Source organism: Symphalangus syndactylus, chromosome 18, assembly GCF_028878055.3.
Source record: "Symphalangus syndactylus isolate Jambi chromosome 18, NHGRI_mSymSyn1-v2.1_pri, whole genome shotgun sequence".
NCBI classification, from domain to species: domain Eukaryota; kingdom Metazoa; phylum Chordata; class Mammalia; order Primates; family Hylobatidae; genus Symphalangus; species Symphalangus syndactylus.
The window spans coordinates 62,819,055-62,834,432 of NC_072440.2; the positions used below are offsets into that span (position 1 = coordinate 62,819,055).

At 59.8% G+C, this 15,378-nt stretch overlaps 1 protein-coding gene across 14 annotated transcripts in view; it reads right to left on the bottom strand.

Annotated features, from left to right (window-relative positions):
• Positions 1-253: 253 nt before the first annotated feature.
• The window catches only part of LOC129468655 (calcineurin-binding protein cabin-1), a 169,943-nt gene continuing 154,818 nt past the window's right edge, over positions 254-15,378 (bottom strand). For 11 of the 14 annotated variants that reach the window (XM_063622714.1, XM_055254489.1, XM_055254487.1 and 8 more), the window contains 8 exons: positions 14,295-14,458; positions 13,233-13,329; positions 11,550-12,218; positions 10,367-10,441; positions 6,905-7,187; positions 2,599-2,763; positions 1,067-1,380; positions 254-830 (listed from right to left, as the gene is read on the bottom strand). In XM_063622714.1, coding sequence (XP_063478784.1) covers positions 687-830; positions 1,067-1,380; positions 2,599-2,763; positions 6,905-7,187; positions 10,367-10,441; positions 11,550-12,218; positions 13,233-13,329; positions 14,295-14,458 — 1,911 coding nt within the window. In that variant the 3' untranslated portion in view covers positions 254-686. The remainder of the gene's footprint in view (positions 831-1,066; positions 1,381-2,598; positions 2,764-6,904; positions 7,188-10,366; positions 10,442-11,549; positions 12,219-13,232; positions 13,330-14,294; positions 14,459-15,378) is intronic. The other 3 variants (XM_063622723.1, XM_063622722.1, XM_063622721.1) reach the window with 2 other exon arrangements.

Genomic DNA, 15,378 nt, shown 5'->3' on the forward strand with positions numbered 1-15,378 from the left:
CCTTTTGAAGCCTGGCTCCAGCTGCATTAGAGGCGTCTGCCTGGCCCAGCCCCGAGTTGGCTCTCTCCTTACCCCACTGGGCACCCCCAGCCGCTGCTTTGGTTGCCTGGCTGGTCCCTGAGATGCTGGAGGAGGAGGGCTGGGCCCTGCCCTATGGACTATGGCAGGAAAGGCCCAGAATCCCTGGGGACAGCAACCTTCCACCCGAGACTCTGCCAGATTGCCCCCTAGAGGTGAGCAAAGAGGCAAAGACAACTGTTCCATCTTTATTAGAAAAGCAACCAAAAAAAGGGTGAGGGGCGAGCCTGGCCCTAAAGGACCCCTCCACTGTGACACAGGCAGAGCCGGCTCATCCCGGCGTCGAGGGGTGGACATGGCCAGCTGGGTGTGGGCAGATTTACAAAGTCAACATTTCATAGAAAAGGATGCCGCCTGGTGTGCAGATGGCGACCAATCCACCTTCACATGGCTAAGGCGGGCCCCTCCTCCTCTGGGCTCCCATGCGGTGTGGACAGCCTGACCTGGGTACAGGGAGGATGCCATGAGGAGGTGGGCTGGGCAGGCCTGGGGGCTCTGTGGGGAGTGGCATCCATGTGGGCCTCTGGTCCTGCCCAGGGTCCAGGCATAGGGGGCATTCCAGGCCTGGCTGGTCCCCTGGGGCGTGGCAGTGTGGCTGCAGTGGCCCCTCAAATGTCCATGTAGTCGTCGTCCTCGTCTGTCTCGCTCTCCAGCGAGGACTCCTGGCTGGATGTCTCCAGGACCTCCAGGGCCGGCTGGCATAGGCTCTCCTTCCTCACGTTGGCAGCAGACTGGGCAGAAAGGATGGCTGACTGCAGAGAGGGCCGGGCGAGGCACTGGTCAGGAATGGCTGGGCTCTGCCCCAAGCCCCTCTGCCACCTTCACTCCTGTCCCAGGCTCCCCTCCCACCCTCACCCCTGCCCCAGGCCCCTATGCCATCCTCACCCACACCCCAGGCCCCCCTACCACCCCCATTTCCGCCCTAGGTCCCCTTGTAACCTGTGCCCCCCACCCACACATGTGGCTCCAGCCCAGCCCCTGAGGTCACCTTCAGCTTCTGCTTGGTCTCCTCCGAGATGCTGCCTTTGGGGGAGAGCAGGGTTGGGGTGGGTGGCGTGACGGTGATCTCAGGGGGGAACTTGGTGGCGGCGGAGGGGATGACCAGCTTTGGCATGTTGGGCAGGGGGCGGGACTTAGCCCGGCTGGGCTCAGCCTTGCCTGGGTGACCCTCTGGTGGCTGGGCACTCCCACTGCTGGGGGCCTTGGAGCTGGCGGCTGTTGGGGGAGAGCTCAGGGGCTGAGTCTCACTCGCAGCCTCCTGAGCCTCCTCATCCCTTCTCGGCTCAGGCCTCAGTTTCCCCTCTGGAAGACAAAGGTACCAAGAGCACCTCCTGCCTGCCGCATCACACAGTGAGCAATTTATCTCACCCCACCCCGGTCCTGGGCCTTTATGCTGTGAAGTTTGTGCTGGCTGGCAGGCTCCAAGGCTTCTACCCTGGGCAAATACTTGGCTCAGGCCTGCAGGGACCCAACTCTGGCTCTGAGCTATGGGGTGCTGGGACTGTGAACCTCACCCAGTAACACCATGAACTCAAAGCCCAGGGCCTGAGACTCCCTGAGCCTTGCTGGGTTCTGCAAGACCTCCAGGCATCATGCTTGCATGAACCGTCGTATTACCACAACCATCCTAGGATGCATGTCCTATTGGTGTCTATGCCCCAGGGAGGACACTGAGGCCCAGAGCTGGTCGCTCAGCCAGGCATGGTCACTGAGCTAGCCCCAGGGCATCCATTTTCACCTCATCCTCCAGGGGGAGCAAGGGGTTCAGTTTGCCCAGAGCCTGAAGGCTGGGCCAGTTGCAGGCCTGGCAGCCTCTAGGGAGCTGCATGAGCTGGGAGGACCCGGCTGGCCTGGCTCGTCTCCACATTCCTCTGCAGCCCCATGGCTTTAAAAGGAATGGGGTTTACACAGAGCCCATGCCTGGCCCCCAGGGGCTGGCGCCAGGTCCTGCCATCCCGAGTGGTCTGTGGGAGGCCCAGGCCAGGAGGAGTCCCCAAGGGGACTGGCTGGTTGGGGCAGCCAGTGGGAACAGGCCGGACTGAGGCCAGGGCTAGAATCTGACGTGGCTGCCGACGGGGACGTCTGCTTGGCCCAGCCCAACCTGTCCACCCTTCTGCCTGCTGCTGATGTCCCTCAAGTGTCTGTCACCAGGCCCATGCTCTTCCCTGCCCATGCCTGCTCCTCTTTCCCCATTCTGGGCTCAGCCTGGGTTCTGCAGTGGGCCCAAGCAGGCCGCCTGCCCTCGCTAGTATACCTGCGTGATGCCAGGGGCAGAATAAGGCTCTGGGGTCCCTCTCTACCCAGCCCCTGACACAATGGGCCATGCGTTAAACTTTTCAGCCTGAGCCTCTCTCTTGGCTCCCCTGTCCGGCCTGCACTACCCCAATTTCCTCCCCATCTCATTCCACGGGGCATCCCCAGGCCCTGCCCTTCAAGGCCACGCCAGGAAACCCACCCTGGCTGCCAGCTGTGAGGCAGCCTCCTGGGGGCTGGTGCTGGGCTGCTCCCAACTAGCCTTACCCTGGCTGCAGGTGGGCTCGGCGCCTGTGCCCGGGGCAGCCTCTGCCGGCCAGCAGTGTGGCTCTGCCGGGGAACTTGTGGGGCCTGTCTTCACCTGCGGACTGCGCCGCGGCTCCTGGGGCGGGAAGCCGGTGCCCTCTGCCACTCTCGCCAGCTCTTCTCCCTCTGTGGGGACATGGGCTCACTGCAGGTAATGGACTCATCCACCCCGCAGGCTCCTACGCATCTGTGTCAGGTCCTATGGGCCCAGGCTGTGCTCTGGGACACTGGGAAGGGGAGTGTGGCCAATGCTGGGGTCCTGGCTGAGGCGGCCCAGGTTAGTGCTGCCAAGAAACCACCAACCACCCAAGAGGACACTGGTAGGGGCTGGCTCCCCACCCCCAGAGGGCTCCTCCGCCTCCCGAGAGGGCTGTACACCTGACCCAGTGGGGCCACGCCTGAGTCTTCGAGGCCCAGCCTCTCTAAGATCCCATCACAAGGCGGTGAGAGGGGATGGGGGGGCGGTGTCCACTCTCCCTCCAGCTCATATAAGCACCATTCAGAAACCAGGTCAGGACCAAAACCCAAACAACCCAACTAAGACCAAAGTGGACGCTGGCACTGTGGCTCCTGCCCAGCCAGCCACACCTTCCCTGGCCTGAGGCAGGGGCCAGGAATTGGGCTCAGTTGGGCCAAGGCCGGGATGGGCCTGAGGGTCAAATGCTGTGCCTATGGCTGCTGGCCAGGTGATCACTCAGCATCGGTCCCCGGTTCCCAGGCCTCCAGGCCCTGCCTCCACCCTCCACACGGCCCTTGCTTCCCTTGCTGCTCCCTACCTTTTCACTCAGGCCTGGACTCTCCCACCACGCTGGTCATCAACCACTGCCTTTCCAGCCCCCGCCTCCCCATCCCGCTCCTCTGCCAGGAGGCCCTCCGTCCTCTCCAGCAGGGGGAGCCAGCTCCCCTGCTTGGTCAGCAGGAGTGACAGCTCCTGGTAGAAGGCTGGGGCCAGCAGGCAACTGCTGGGCTAGGCAGAGGCCTCAGTGGCCATGGCCATCCCCATCCAGCTGCTCTGCCTGAGGCTCCTGCCCCAGGCTGGCTGAGGCCTTGTCTCAAGCCTCCACCTCCTCGTCCCCTGCCCCCAGTGTCATCCAACAGTTCCATCCTGGCAAAAGGCCGTTTAATTTGGTTTTGGGAATGGGAATAGAAAAGGATCAACTCTCCAGGCTGAAGAAGGTATGCTAGGAAACAGATCCTCTTTCTTAGATCTAACAGTTAGAGGAGAGAAGGACGTGAATTACAGCTTTGGCCTGCTTGATGGTGGGACAGGGAGGCAGAGGGAAAGCAGGCAGCCTCTAGCCCCCTACTCTGCTACCCCTGGCCCTGGCATCCACCAGGCCTTCCCACACCCCAGGGAGGTGTGTGTGGCCTACAGAGATCTCAGTTGCTGCTGAGATTAGGTTATAAAAGACACCGTGGCTTCCTCTGTGTTCTTTCGGTGGGGTCAATGGCTCTGGGGAGAACCAGTCACCATGACCCAGGGACACTCAGCTCTTTATAGAAAGGCCCACAGGAGGAGCCGAGGCCTCTGGCCAATAACCAGTGAGGACCTGAGGCTGCCAACACCCCAAGGGAGCTCAGATGCACTGATGATAGCTTGACTGCAACCACGTGGGAGACCCTGAGCCAACTTCACCCTGCTAAGCCACTGTAAATTCCTGACCCTCAAAAACTACAACATGAGAGCATGAGACCAGTACAAGGCAAGACAGCCCCAGGCAGAGGGACAGGAGCTGGGTCTTCATGGGAGTGAGTCAGCTACCAACACTGACCAATTGATTACGGCACTGGGCTCCCATCACCCCCACACCTTGAAGTCACCATCACCAGGCGGGGCATGGTGGTTCACACCTGTAGTCCCAGCACTTGGGAGGCCGAGGCAAGTGGATCTCCTGAGCCCAGGAGTTTAAGACCAGCTTGGGCAACATGGTGAAACCCCATCTCTACAAAAAATACAAAAATTAGCCAGGCGTAGTGGCCCATGCTTGTAGTCTCAGTTACTTCGGAGGCTGAGGTAGGAGGATCACCTGAGCCCAGGGAGGTTGAAGCTGCAGTGAGCCATGATCGCACTGCTGCACTCCAGCCTGGGCAACAGAGTGAAACCCTGTCTCAAAACAAACAGGCCGGGCTTGGTGGCTCATTCCTGTAATCCCAGCACTTTGGGAGGCTGAGGCGGGCGGATCACCTGAGGTCAGGAGTTCAAGACCAGCCTGGCCAACATGGGGAAACCCTGTCTCCAATAAAAAAAAAAAAAAAAACAAAAAAAACAAAAAAAACCCATACCAAGTCTCTGCTTAATATTAAGCACCATTCCAAATCCTGCAGCGCTATTATCTTCATCTTATCCATTTTATGCAGGAAACTGAGGCAGAAAGAAGAAAAGGGATGGCCAAGGTCACATGCTGGTAGAACCACTGCAGTTCGTTTTTTTTAGATGGAGTCTAGCTCTGTCGCCCAGGCTGGAGTGCAGTGGCATGACGTCAGCTCATTGCAACCTTCGCCTCCCGTGTTCAAGCGATTCTCCTGCTTCAGCCTCCTGAGTAGGTGGGATTACAGGCACCCACCACCACGCCCAGCTAATTTTTGTATTTTTAGTAGAGATGGGGTTTCAACATGTTAGCCAGGATGGTCTCTATCTCTTGACCTCGTGATCCGCCCGCCTCAGCCTCCCACAGTGCTGGGATTACAGGCGTGAGCCACCGCGCCTGGCCAGCACTACCAGTTCTTTTACGGCTCTTTGTCCTGAAGCCTTCACAGGCTCCTCTGGGAACAAATGGCCACAGGTTCTGACCCAAAGGGAAGTAATTCTTTGTCTCACAGGACCACAGCCAGTGCAACCGAGGCTGACTGGGCTAAGGATGCCTACATGTTCACAATCCTCAAAGCAGTGTGGATGGCATCAGGTGAAAACATCAGCACCTGCTGCTTCAGCCACCGTGGGAAAGAGCTGAGAAAGACTTCTCAACTCAACCTCCACTCAGGCCCACAGTCTGTGGGGGCTCTCAGGCCTGCCTTCTGCTGGGCACTTCTGCAGAGTGGCTGTCTCGTTTTTCAGATGGGTGGGAAATTCAACTGGGAAGACAGGTGAGCCTCCAGGGGTGACACAGGCTATGGGCCAGTACAGGGTCTGCGGCAAGGAAAACAGGCTGGGTCCCTGAGGCAGGGAGGGAGAAGCAGGGGAGGGCCTGAAAGGGAGGGTTGGGGAAACTGGTCCATTGCTGGATGTCCCCAGGGTCATAGGGAACCCTCTGACCACACTGGTCTCTCCTGGGGCCCCACCAGCTGGGGAGACAAATTAGTTAGGGAATATCCCTGTCCTATTATAGGGCCTTCAGAGCCTGGCCACATGGTCCTAGAGTCCTGGGAACCAACAGGGAAGGGCCCCCTGCCCTGGGTGGCAGGTGGAACCTGGCCCAGGCCTGAGCTGAACCCAGTCTGGCAGAATTGCAGCTGCCAGAGCTGCTGGTGTCAGGACCAGCGAGGGGGATGGTGCCTTGTCTACTCCCCTCTCACTCACTGGCTGTAGCAGTGCTGCCTCTACATCCCCTCCCCACAGGAAGGATCTGTGACTTAGCTGTCTGCAGGCTGCCATTCCAATGGATCCTGGGTTTTAGAAGGAATAGGAGCTTTCACTGATGAGGCCAGCAGGGCCTTCTACTGCCCGCACCTTTGTACTCTCTGTTTTCCTTCACAAGCCCCCTGACCTGCCCCTGCCCTCATCCTGGCTGGCTTCTGTCTTGCCCATGAGGCAAGATGGGGTTTGAGCAGATCTGCTGGCCCCGCACCCAGTAGGGCCTGGTACCCAGGAACTGCTCACAAGTATCTGAGGCCGGATACCAGTGGCCTTGCAGCATGCTGAAGGTCAGGACCCCTCCCAGTGCCCTGAGGGAGGCCTGGTGTGGGCTAGTATCCTTTTCCTACCTGACTAAGCCGTCCTTCCTACTTACTGTAAGGCTTTGTGGGGAGGAAACAGCAGCAAACACATCTGTGATGGTGTTTGCTCCCTCCCTCCTCACCACCCCCTTTCACAGACAGGGAGACTGAGGCACCCAGGTTTAGGTTAAGAGTGGTAGATGTGCTGACCAGGGCCACCGAGGCTGCCAGTGACTGGTGAGTGGACCTGCGGTCACCTGCCCCGCCACCCTGTGGGATCGACTGGGCGGGAGGGCACTGCTTGCCTCCCTTACCAATACTCACACTCTCCCCGCAGGGAGGACTTGATGGTGGCAGGGGCCTGGGCTCAGCTCTGGACTGGGATGGGACTCACCTGGGCCCAGAGAGGCCATGCTGGGGGTAGCTTCAGGCCTGTGTGGCTGGAGAGGCCCAGGGTCCTTGGACGGGTCCAGGGTGGAAGCTGATGCTGACGGAGGGCAGGTGATAATAGTTGTGGCGGCAGCTAGTGCAGGGCGAGGCTTGGTGTGAGCATCACTCAGCCGCTGGACAGAGTCAGCTGGCACAGGGTCAGGGGCTGTGGGCACCACTGTCACAGGAAAGAAGTTCTCTCGGCTGTCTTTGGGGTGCTTTGGAGTGGTAGGGGTGTCTCCCGAGGCCTGTGAGGACAAACAAGAGGTGAGAAAGGCTGGCTAGGCAGCCCTGAGCCCACGCTGCTCTGCCCGCCAGCCAACCAGTGCTGTCCCACAGGACACCCTGTGCGCCTGGGGCTGCCAACACTGCCCATATGACACCACTGAGCCCCCACAATGCTGCCAACAAGGTCTATCAGAGCGGCACCCCATCAGGAGACCCGGAACCCCTCCCTGGGAGAATGTCCTGGCCGTACTGGTGGGGACTCAGTGGAAAGACCTCCAGCTGGCCTTGCCCTCACACCATAGGGTGCCAGTCTGGGAGGAGTATGTCCAGCAGGACCCTAGGCATAGGTGCAGCTCCCAACCCAGGGAATGCAAGAAGAGGTGGTCAGTCTTGGAGGGTGACTTCCCAAGGGCCACTCATGGGAGAGTCCTGAGGGAGCTAGTGGGATGCTGCAAGAGTTTGCTTCCTGGGGTTGATACCACAGCCCGCTGTGACCTAGTGCCACGGCACCCAGTGCTGCCCCCAGCTTGGCCTCTCCCTGCAGCCTGGCCTTGGCAACTGCTCCCACCATGGGCCTTTGATTTCCAGGTGAGCCGGGCCCTAGGGGCCTCCGAGTCTTCATCCACACAATTCCCTCTGCCATGAGGCCCTTTTGGGGCTCTTTTCACAGGGCTACTTTTGCTCCCACCCCCAGCCAGCCCTCCTGGGACAGGTGTGAAGGCTCCAGTGCCCTGACAGCATGTCTTGAGGTGATGTGAGGCAGCCCTGAGGCAGCCTCTCACAGCTGAGCAGAGGGGTGGGCCTACCCTTCAACCCTCCCCAGCACCAGGCCGACTGTACTGTGGGAGCTGGCCCACATGGGGCTGGCAGCACCCCCAACCCCACCCCCTCGAGTGTGGAAGAGTCACACGCCTGCAGGTAGGTACCTCAGTGCATGGGGGGGGGCAGTTTGCTACCACTGATGACTCTGTCTCTTCTGACATTGGTTTTGCTAAAATGCCCTGTTCCCCAATTACATATGGTTCAGGACGGGCCCCTGTGGACTCTGCCACGTATTGGGTGTCTGGGATGTGCCCCAGGCCGGTGCTCTGGGGCCCAGCCTTGTCCTGTGGGCAGCCCGTCCTGTGGGAGTGCGGGGCAGGAGGACAGACCTGTCTCTCGGGCCCTGCAGGCCTGCGGCAGTACCAGTGGTGTTGTAGCAGCCTAGTTGGCAGCGTGAGCAGACACGCTGGAGGAAGGTGAGTGCAGTGTCCCTGTCCTCGCTCAGAAGCGGGCCTCAGCCGTGGGCACTGAGCCTCTAATTATGTCCAGAGCACCCTCCAGGCGGGTTCAGGGCTGCCATGGCAACAAGGACATGCCGTGAGCAAAATGGACACTCCCTGAGGGGCGGGAGCTATGGGCTCTAATGGCAGGAAATGGCCTCCAAGATTGGGCTTAAGGGAGGAGAGAACCAGAGGATGGCAGACAGCCCCTACAGTGGCATCTTCTCTGGGCCCAGGGTAAGAATCCTAGGTAGGAAATGCAAATCTGCCCACGGCAGATACCAAGGCGCCCCCACCGCACCAGGGTCTGGGAAGCAGGCAGGTAGATCTGAGGGTCATTAGGGCCTCCTCCCCGCCACTCCCCTCCACACGCTGGGAGGGGACTGCTGGGGCCTGGCCTGGCGTTGCCCAGCAGCAGACAACCTGAAAGGTAAGGACCTGGGTCCCCTGGCTCTGGCCACCCCCATAACCCAGGCTGTGTCTTCCAAGGTCTCTGACGGAAATCTCTGCTCACCCAGCCTTCAGGGGCCCCAATATGCATGTGCCTCGGCAAAATGGGGTCTGGCCCAGCCCTGGCTCCTGCCAGCTCAGTACCCCTTTCTTCTCACGCTACAGTGTGGGGTTGTGGGGGTGTTTCCTGTGTGGGTCTATCTTTTAAGGACGTCAAAAGCAGAAATAGCCCTCCTGTCTCCTGAGTGGTCACCACTCCCATGTCCACCTGCTCCACCTGGGCCAGTGAAGGAGGCAGGGGCACCCTGGTGGACCTGGGCCTGGGCCTGCACCCAGCACTGGGGCCCAGGCAGCTGTGCTATGCACTCTGCCCAGCTGGACAATGAAATGGTGGGGACTGCTGGGGGTTGGGGCACTCCCTGCCATGGACTCTGGCCCTTAGCTGGGGACCAGGCCCACCTACTCCCCACAGTATGCCTCATCTGGCCCACAGCCTGCTTGGTCAAAGCTGAACCTCCTGGGCTTCCACAGACGTAATAGCCCAGGCAGGTGGTGGGGGTCTGAGGCCCCATTTCACTGAGAGGAAGCCTGTCCGGACCCCAAAGGCAGCTACCAGCCCTCTGCTAGGGGACCTGGAACAAAGGGACATGGGACGAGGCTACCAGGGACATCGGGACACACCTGGGGACAAGAGGCTGCACCTACTCAAATGGCATGCCACCTACCCTCTGGCTTGGAGGCTACCTGTTTTTACAGGTAGACAGGGCACCTGTTTTAGACAGGGCACACCTGCTGTCTCTGCCTGCCATGCCTGCCCCTCCCTGCCACATCCTCTTATTGAATTCTGATCCCAGCCCTCCCACCTCTGGCTTGGGGTCCTCCCAGGAGGGGCCTCCCCAACTCCCTACTCCCTGCCATATCTTGGACCCCACCCCCACCAGCCCTGGCCTGGACCTTGCACCAACTCCATCTTCCCCACTCAGGAGTGTTGCTGCCTTGCTTCCTCCCTGCTTAATAAACTCCAGGACTCCTGCCTACCCTCTCTTAGGACACCTTGCTCCCTACAAGTCCTCCCCTGGGGTCGGGGGGAGGTGGGGCAGTCCCTGTATAGGCTGCATCTCCACCTTCCCCCGCCACCTGGCTCCTAACCAGCCTGGCTCTAACATTGCTGCTTCTACTTCTGTTCCAAACGGAATGACCTTCCCAGTTGAGGTCAGCTGGCTAGGGGCCATCCTCCTTGTTACAGAAAAGGTGGCTGAGGTGAGGGGACCCCTCAGCATGTCCGAACTGGGGTCTGGGCCCTGTCAAGTTCCTTCCCACTATGGCCACGGGCTGGAGCCTCAGCTGCCCCCTGCTCATCTCCCCTCAGCCCAAGCTGACCACAACAACAGTCCCAAGAGTGGATCTGCTTCTCAGCCTGCATCCTAGGGCCTTGATATGGAGCAGGCTCCGCAAGATAAGGCTGGCACAGGCTAAATTGGGCTTACCTGTCTCTGGGCGGCAGCCCCAAGATGGACCTGGCAGAACTTCACAGCCTGCTCCAGCGCAGCCTCCTCATCCACCTTAACAGGGAGATGCCGGAGGTCAGGGGGCGCAGGCCATTGTGGTTAGCCTCCCCCAGCCCTGTCTGTGTATGTAGCACAGACCAGCCTAGGTAGGGGGTATGCCCTGTAGCCCGGGTGCCCCCCACCACCCCAGACTCTGCTGAATAGCCGGCCGTCCCCACTGCTGTCGCATCTAGACCCCTACCTCCCAGCTTTTCATGGGTAGCAGGGGCAGGTGCCCATCCATCTCCCAGGTGGGGGTGCCTGCTCAGGTGCCACATCACCAGGTACTGGTGCCAGAACTGGACCCAGCCGTTCCTCTGAGCCCATCTGGCTATACCAAGTTCATTTCTATGGCTGAGTTACTTACATCCTCACAAGCTGAGGCTGGCAGGCAGACTCAGGGCTCCAACCAAGCCTTCAAATTCAGCTGAGGCTCAGTTGCTAGGGGATGAGGGGAGTCTTCTGAGCTAGAACCTGCCCCTTAAGTGGGCAGGATGGAGGGCCGTGATTAGAGTGGGAGAGGCCTTTCAGAATCCCAGGCCTGATGGTGATAGCCCCATGCTGTGTCAAGTGTGTCTAGGGATTCAGTGCCCAAAGTCCATATGATATGGGGCAGTTGGGGGTGGGGTGCATTGCAAACTGACATGAATAGAGGGAATACTGTATGTCAGGGATGGTCATCCCATCTGAGCCAGTCAGTAAAGTTTTGGAGATTCTTCCTATGGGAATAATTTTAAATGGAGAAAAAGGAAAATGCTTGATACATTAAAATAAAATGTTTAAAAAAAGAAGGCAAAATGCAGCCATCTTTAGATGACAGCCACAGAAGTCTTGAAGGAAATGCCCTAAGATGTATCCAGAGGCCCAGCACAGTGGTGGGAGCAGCGGTCCAGACTCCCCGCGCCGGTTGTGATAAGGTTTATGTGATGGGCTCTCACTTCCTTCCAGGTTGAATATCGACTTTTTAAAGCTCATTGCAGAAGTGAACAGCAGGGATGGGGTGGGAACAACACCTAAAACCCGCCCCAAGGGCAGGCCCGGGAGACCCTCCTTGAGGACAGAAAGGCAAGAGTGGGGATGCTGCCAGCAGACTAGTGCCCCTAGGCCTCTGCCTGCCGCCCACCTGCTTGATGAGCATGTAGGTCTCCGACATGATCCTCTCCACACGGCCCAGGTCATAGGCCACACCCTTCTGGCCCTGCTGCCACACACGGTAGGCATCCAGCAGAAGTGTCTTGCCTGACTCCGTGTCCTCTAGGAGCTTCCTCTTGCGGCTGAGCCGGGAGAGCGGCTCCTCGGGGTGGCCCCCTGCCCTGGTCCCTGTGGTGGTGGCGGGGGCAAGGGCTGGCTGGGCTGGGGTGAGTGGGGTGGGCTGCTGCCGGGCACTGATGCTCAGCTCCTCCAGGGACAGCTCAGTGGGCCGGCTCTCGGGGCCCTGGTCCCTTGCGGGGCGACCTGGCAGCAGGGGCGGTGTCCGCTCCAAGTCTGAGTGGTGAACAGTGGCCTCGCTTGTGTCCATGGGCTCAGTGGGCCCTGCCCGGGGGCTCTCATTGTCCTTCCGCTCCCCGCTTTGGTCTGCACTGTCTCCTGCATCCATGGCCACAGGCCGGTGGTTGAGGAGGCCCACTTTGCCCCCTGGCTCGGGCCCTGGCCCTGAGCCATCAGCCAGAGGGGGCTTCTTTGGCTGGGGGAGGCCCTCCTGGCCATCCTCAGGACTGGCCTTGTGTGAGACATCGGTGGTCATCCTGGCTCCGGGGAGGCCACAGACCTTGGGCCCTGGGCGTTCTGACCCCTACAAAGAAACCAAAGGTAAGATGCTGTGTCGTTGGTGTCTCCACTGCAATGAGTCACCTCTGGGGGCTGGTGAGCCCAACCTGGGCCTCTCTCACCTGACATCTGTGTGGCTCCGGACATCTGCCAGCTGGCCAGGGCTGTGTCTCAGTTATCAGAGAAGGACACTGGGCCCAGAGACCTGCCTGAGAAAGGTCTTCCCTCCTCTGTACCTCTGGCTGCCCCACCACACTCTCCCAGGTAGCAAGGGGCTGACGGGACTCTGGAGGTGGCACTGCTTCTGAATAACAGGCCTGGGCTGAGCTGGGGCAGCATTGCCCAGCTCCCCTTTGACTTCATGAATGTGAACTCTGGGCAGCTCTGGGCATTTTATGGGAGGGGACCTGCCCAGGGCCACCAAGCGTGTTTGCTGCAGAGCCAAGTCTTCCTGGCTCTTAATGCACGAGGCCTGGGTTGGGCGCTGGCAAGGACTCCTCCCCAACAGGCTCAAGTTGATGCCCTGTACCAAGCCACAGCCAGCCCTACCAGGCATAAGCTTTGGAGGCAGTCCTGGCTCAACTCCCAATAGCCTCACCTCCTAGGCTGGCTGCTTAACCTCCCTGGCCTCCTCCAGGTGCTCAGCTGTGAGAAGGAGGCACTGCTGCACCTGCCTCAAGGCTGAAAAGGGACGATGCACACACATGGTGTTCTCACAGGCCTTGGTCAGCCTGCCAGGGAGAGGGCTTGGGACCCCGCCCTGGGTGGTACAGCCCTTGGGGAGCTCAGTTTCGTGGAGTCACTATGGCTCTTACTAATCACCAAGTGCATCCATGCCTCACTGAATTCATGTGCATTCATTACCACGGCTGACCTTCCCTGCCTAGGAAGAGACAGGATGGGTGCTACCTCACAGATGGGGACCCTTAAGCACATCCTGCCTATGGGTGTGCAAACAGTGGGATCGGGCCCACCACCTGGGAAGGGCTTGGAAGTGTGTTCATGGGCCGTGGAGGAGAGGAGGACACAGGTGGCATACCTCTGCGAGCTCGTTCAGCGTGTCTTCCAGCACCTTCACAGTGAGGATGAAGGCCCGCTGCGCCAGGACCTGGCGGTCAGCATCTCGCAGATACTTCCTGCAGTCATACAGGGGTAGTCAGAGAGGACAGGAGGGCATCTGACACCACATGGCACTGCTGGATGGTGGCCACTGCCCATCCCTGCCTTGAGGATGCCTGTTGGTTCCTCAGTGTCCCAACTAACCATCTGTTGGGGCTGCTCCCCTAGAAGCTTCCCCTGAGCTCCCTCTATCCAGAGCCACTAGACCCCTGACCCATCACCAGCCTGTTGCCCTTGGGCCCTCTGCAGTGGGCCCACCCTGTGTGCTGTGCTCAGCAGCCTATAGCTGCTCCCTCAGGTCTGGCTCCAGGGTGCCCCAGGCCCCAGCTGGAGGCCCCTGAACTCCTGGCACATCAGCTGGCAAGTGGTAGGTGAGTGAGACAGCCAGAGGGTGAGACAGTGCAGGCATGGGAGGAGGCTCAGCCCACCTGACGGGGTGAGGCCTCCAGGCCAGGCCCATCTACATCTGAGCTGCATCTCTTCCAGGATCCCCCCAACATCCTCTGTAAATGGCAGCTGTAACAGATGGCTCTGTTGTCTGTCCTGCCCTTTCTGGCAGAGAGCTCCCTATTTACCACTGAGGCCCAGGCACCCCTGTCGCTCACCCCACTGTTACTGGCCTTTGTCTGGGGAACCACAGCTATCTTCTGAACATCTGTTTTCCCTACAACCTGACAGCACCCCGAGAGCCCTGAGTTGGGGGAAGCAGGAGGAAAGGAAAGGCTGGGTAGTCCAGAGTCTCAACGTGGAACCAGGATCAGTGGGGACAGGCTGTGTCTGTCCCAGGGTGCCTGGGGGCGGGAAGTGTTGTTTAGGTTCTAGACACTGGGACAGAGAGGCCCCCAAGGAGAATGAAGGGCTGGTCCAGGCTCCCAGCCAGTGGTCCTCACAGCTGGGCCAGAGCAGTGGAGAGGCTGCCTGGGGTGGGTGTGCCCCTGACCCACACAGCATGCCAGGCTGTGTCCAGGGTGGCTGCACTCACTTGCCCTGGTCTGGGGTCCGCTGAAGCATGGAGGACACCTTCAGCAGGGTGCTGTGGTCCCGCAGCTGGGCCAGCACCTTGAGCAGCAGCACGATGGAGCGGTTCATGTGCCAGGCAAAGCTGCCCGGCCGGTCAATCTCGTCCACGGGGATCCGCCAGATGCCCTGTGGGATGGACGGCACAGGTGTGTGAGGGGGGTGGTTGTGGCAGGAGCCTCGGGGACACCCTGTCTGGTGTCCCCTGAAAACTGCCACAGTGCCAAAGGGGACACTGCCCAGCGAGGGGCTTCTTGGACCCCTCTCACTGTCCCAAGGAGGACAGAAGTGTATCCCCACCCCCTTCCTTCTCATGAGTGGCAGCAAATGATCGACAGACCCACTGCTCTGCAGCCTCCTCTTTTGTATGGCTTTATCTCATATGTTTGCTGGACCTGTCTCCTATAGGATGCACTCAGGTGGGGCCTGATCAAACGTGAAGACAGACAGTGAGAGGCCCAGTGTGTACACCTCCCTGCACAGGTGCTTACCCAGCCACCAGACCATTTGTTAGAGGTGGAACTGCTGAGTCAAAGCAGGCTGCAGGGAAGCTCTGGCCAGGCTCTGCCCTCACTCACTCTCTCCAGCAGTGCCCAGAGAATCATCTGCAGCTCCTGGGATGCCTGGGGTCCCCCTCCCTCTTCCCACTTCTTGCCATCCTGCCCCACTCCACTTTGAAGGCTTAACCAGAGCAAAGTTGACTTTGGGGAGCACCCCCCATCATCTCCCTTGGTCCCTGCTTTACCTGCTGCGGCACTGAGCACCCCCTACCTATCACTAGCTCCAGGGTCTGGTTCCCTGCAGTGTCCTAGTGACCAGCATGACATCTGACACCTACTCGGGGTCCAGGCAGGGTGTGGGGAAAGCACAGATGATGGAGGGAGTGAGTGATGAGGAAACAGGCATTAAGGAGGCCCATCTCTGGGGTGGGACCTCAGGGGCCTAGAATAAGTGAACTGGCTCCCAGATGGGTCCCTGCAGCCAACACGCTGAAGAAACTGCTGCCCAGAATGGACCAAGGTTATGAGTGACGTCGCTTTCTCCTTGGC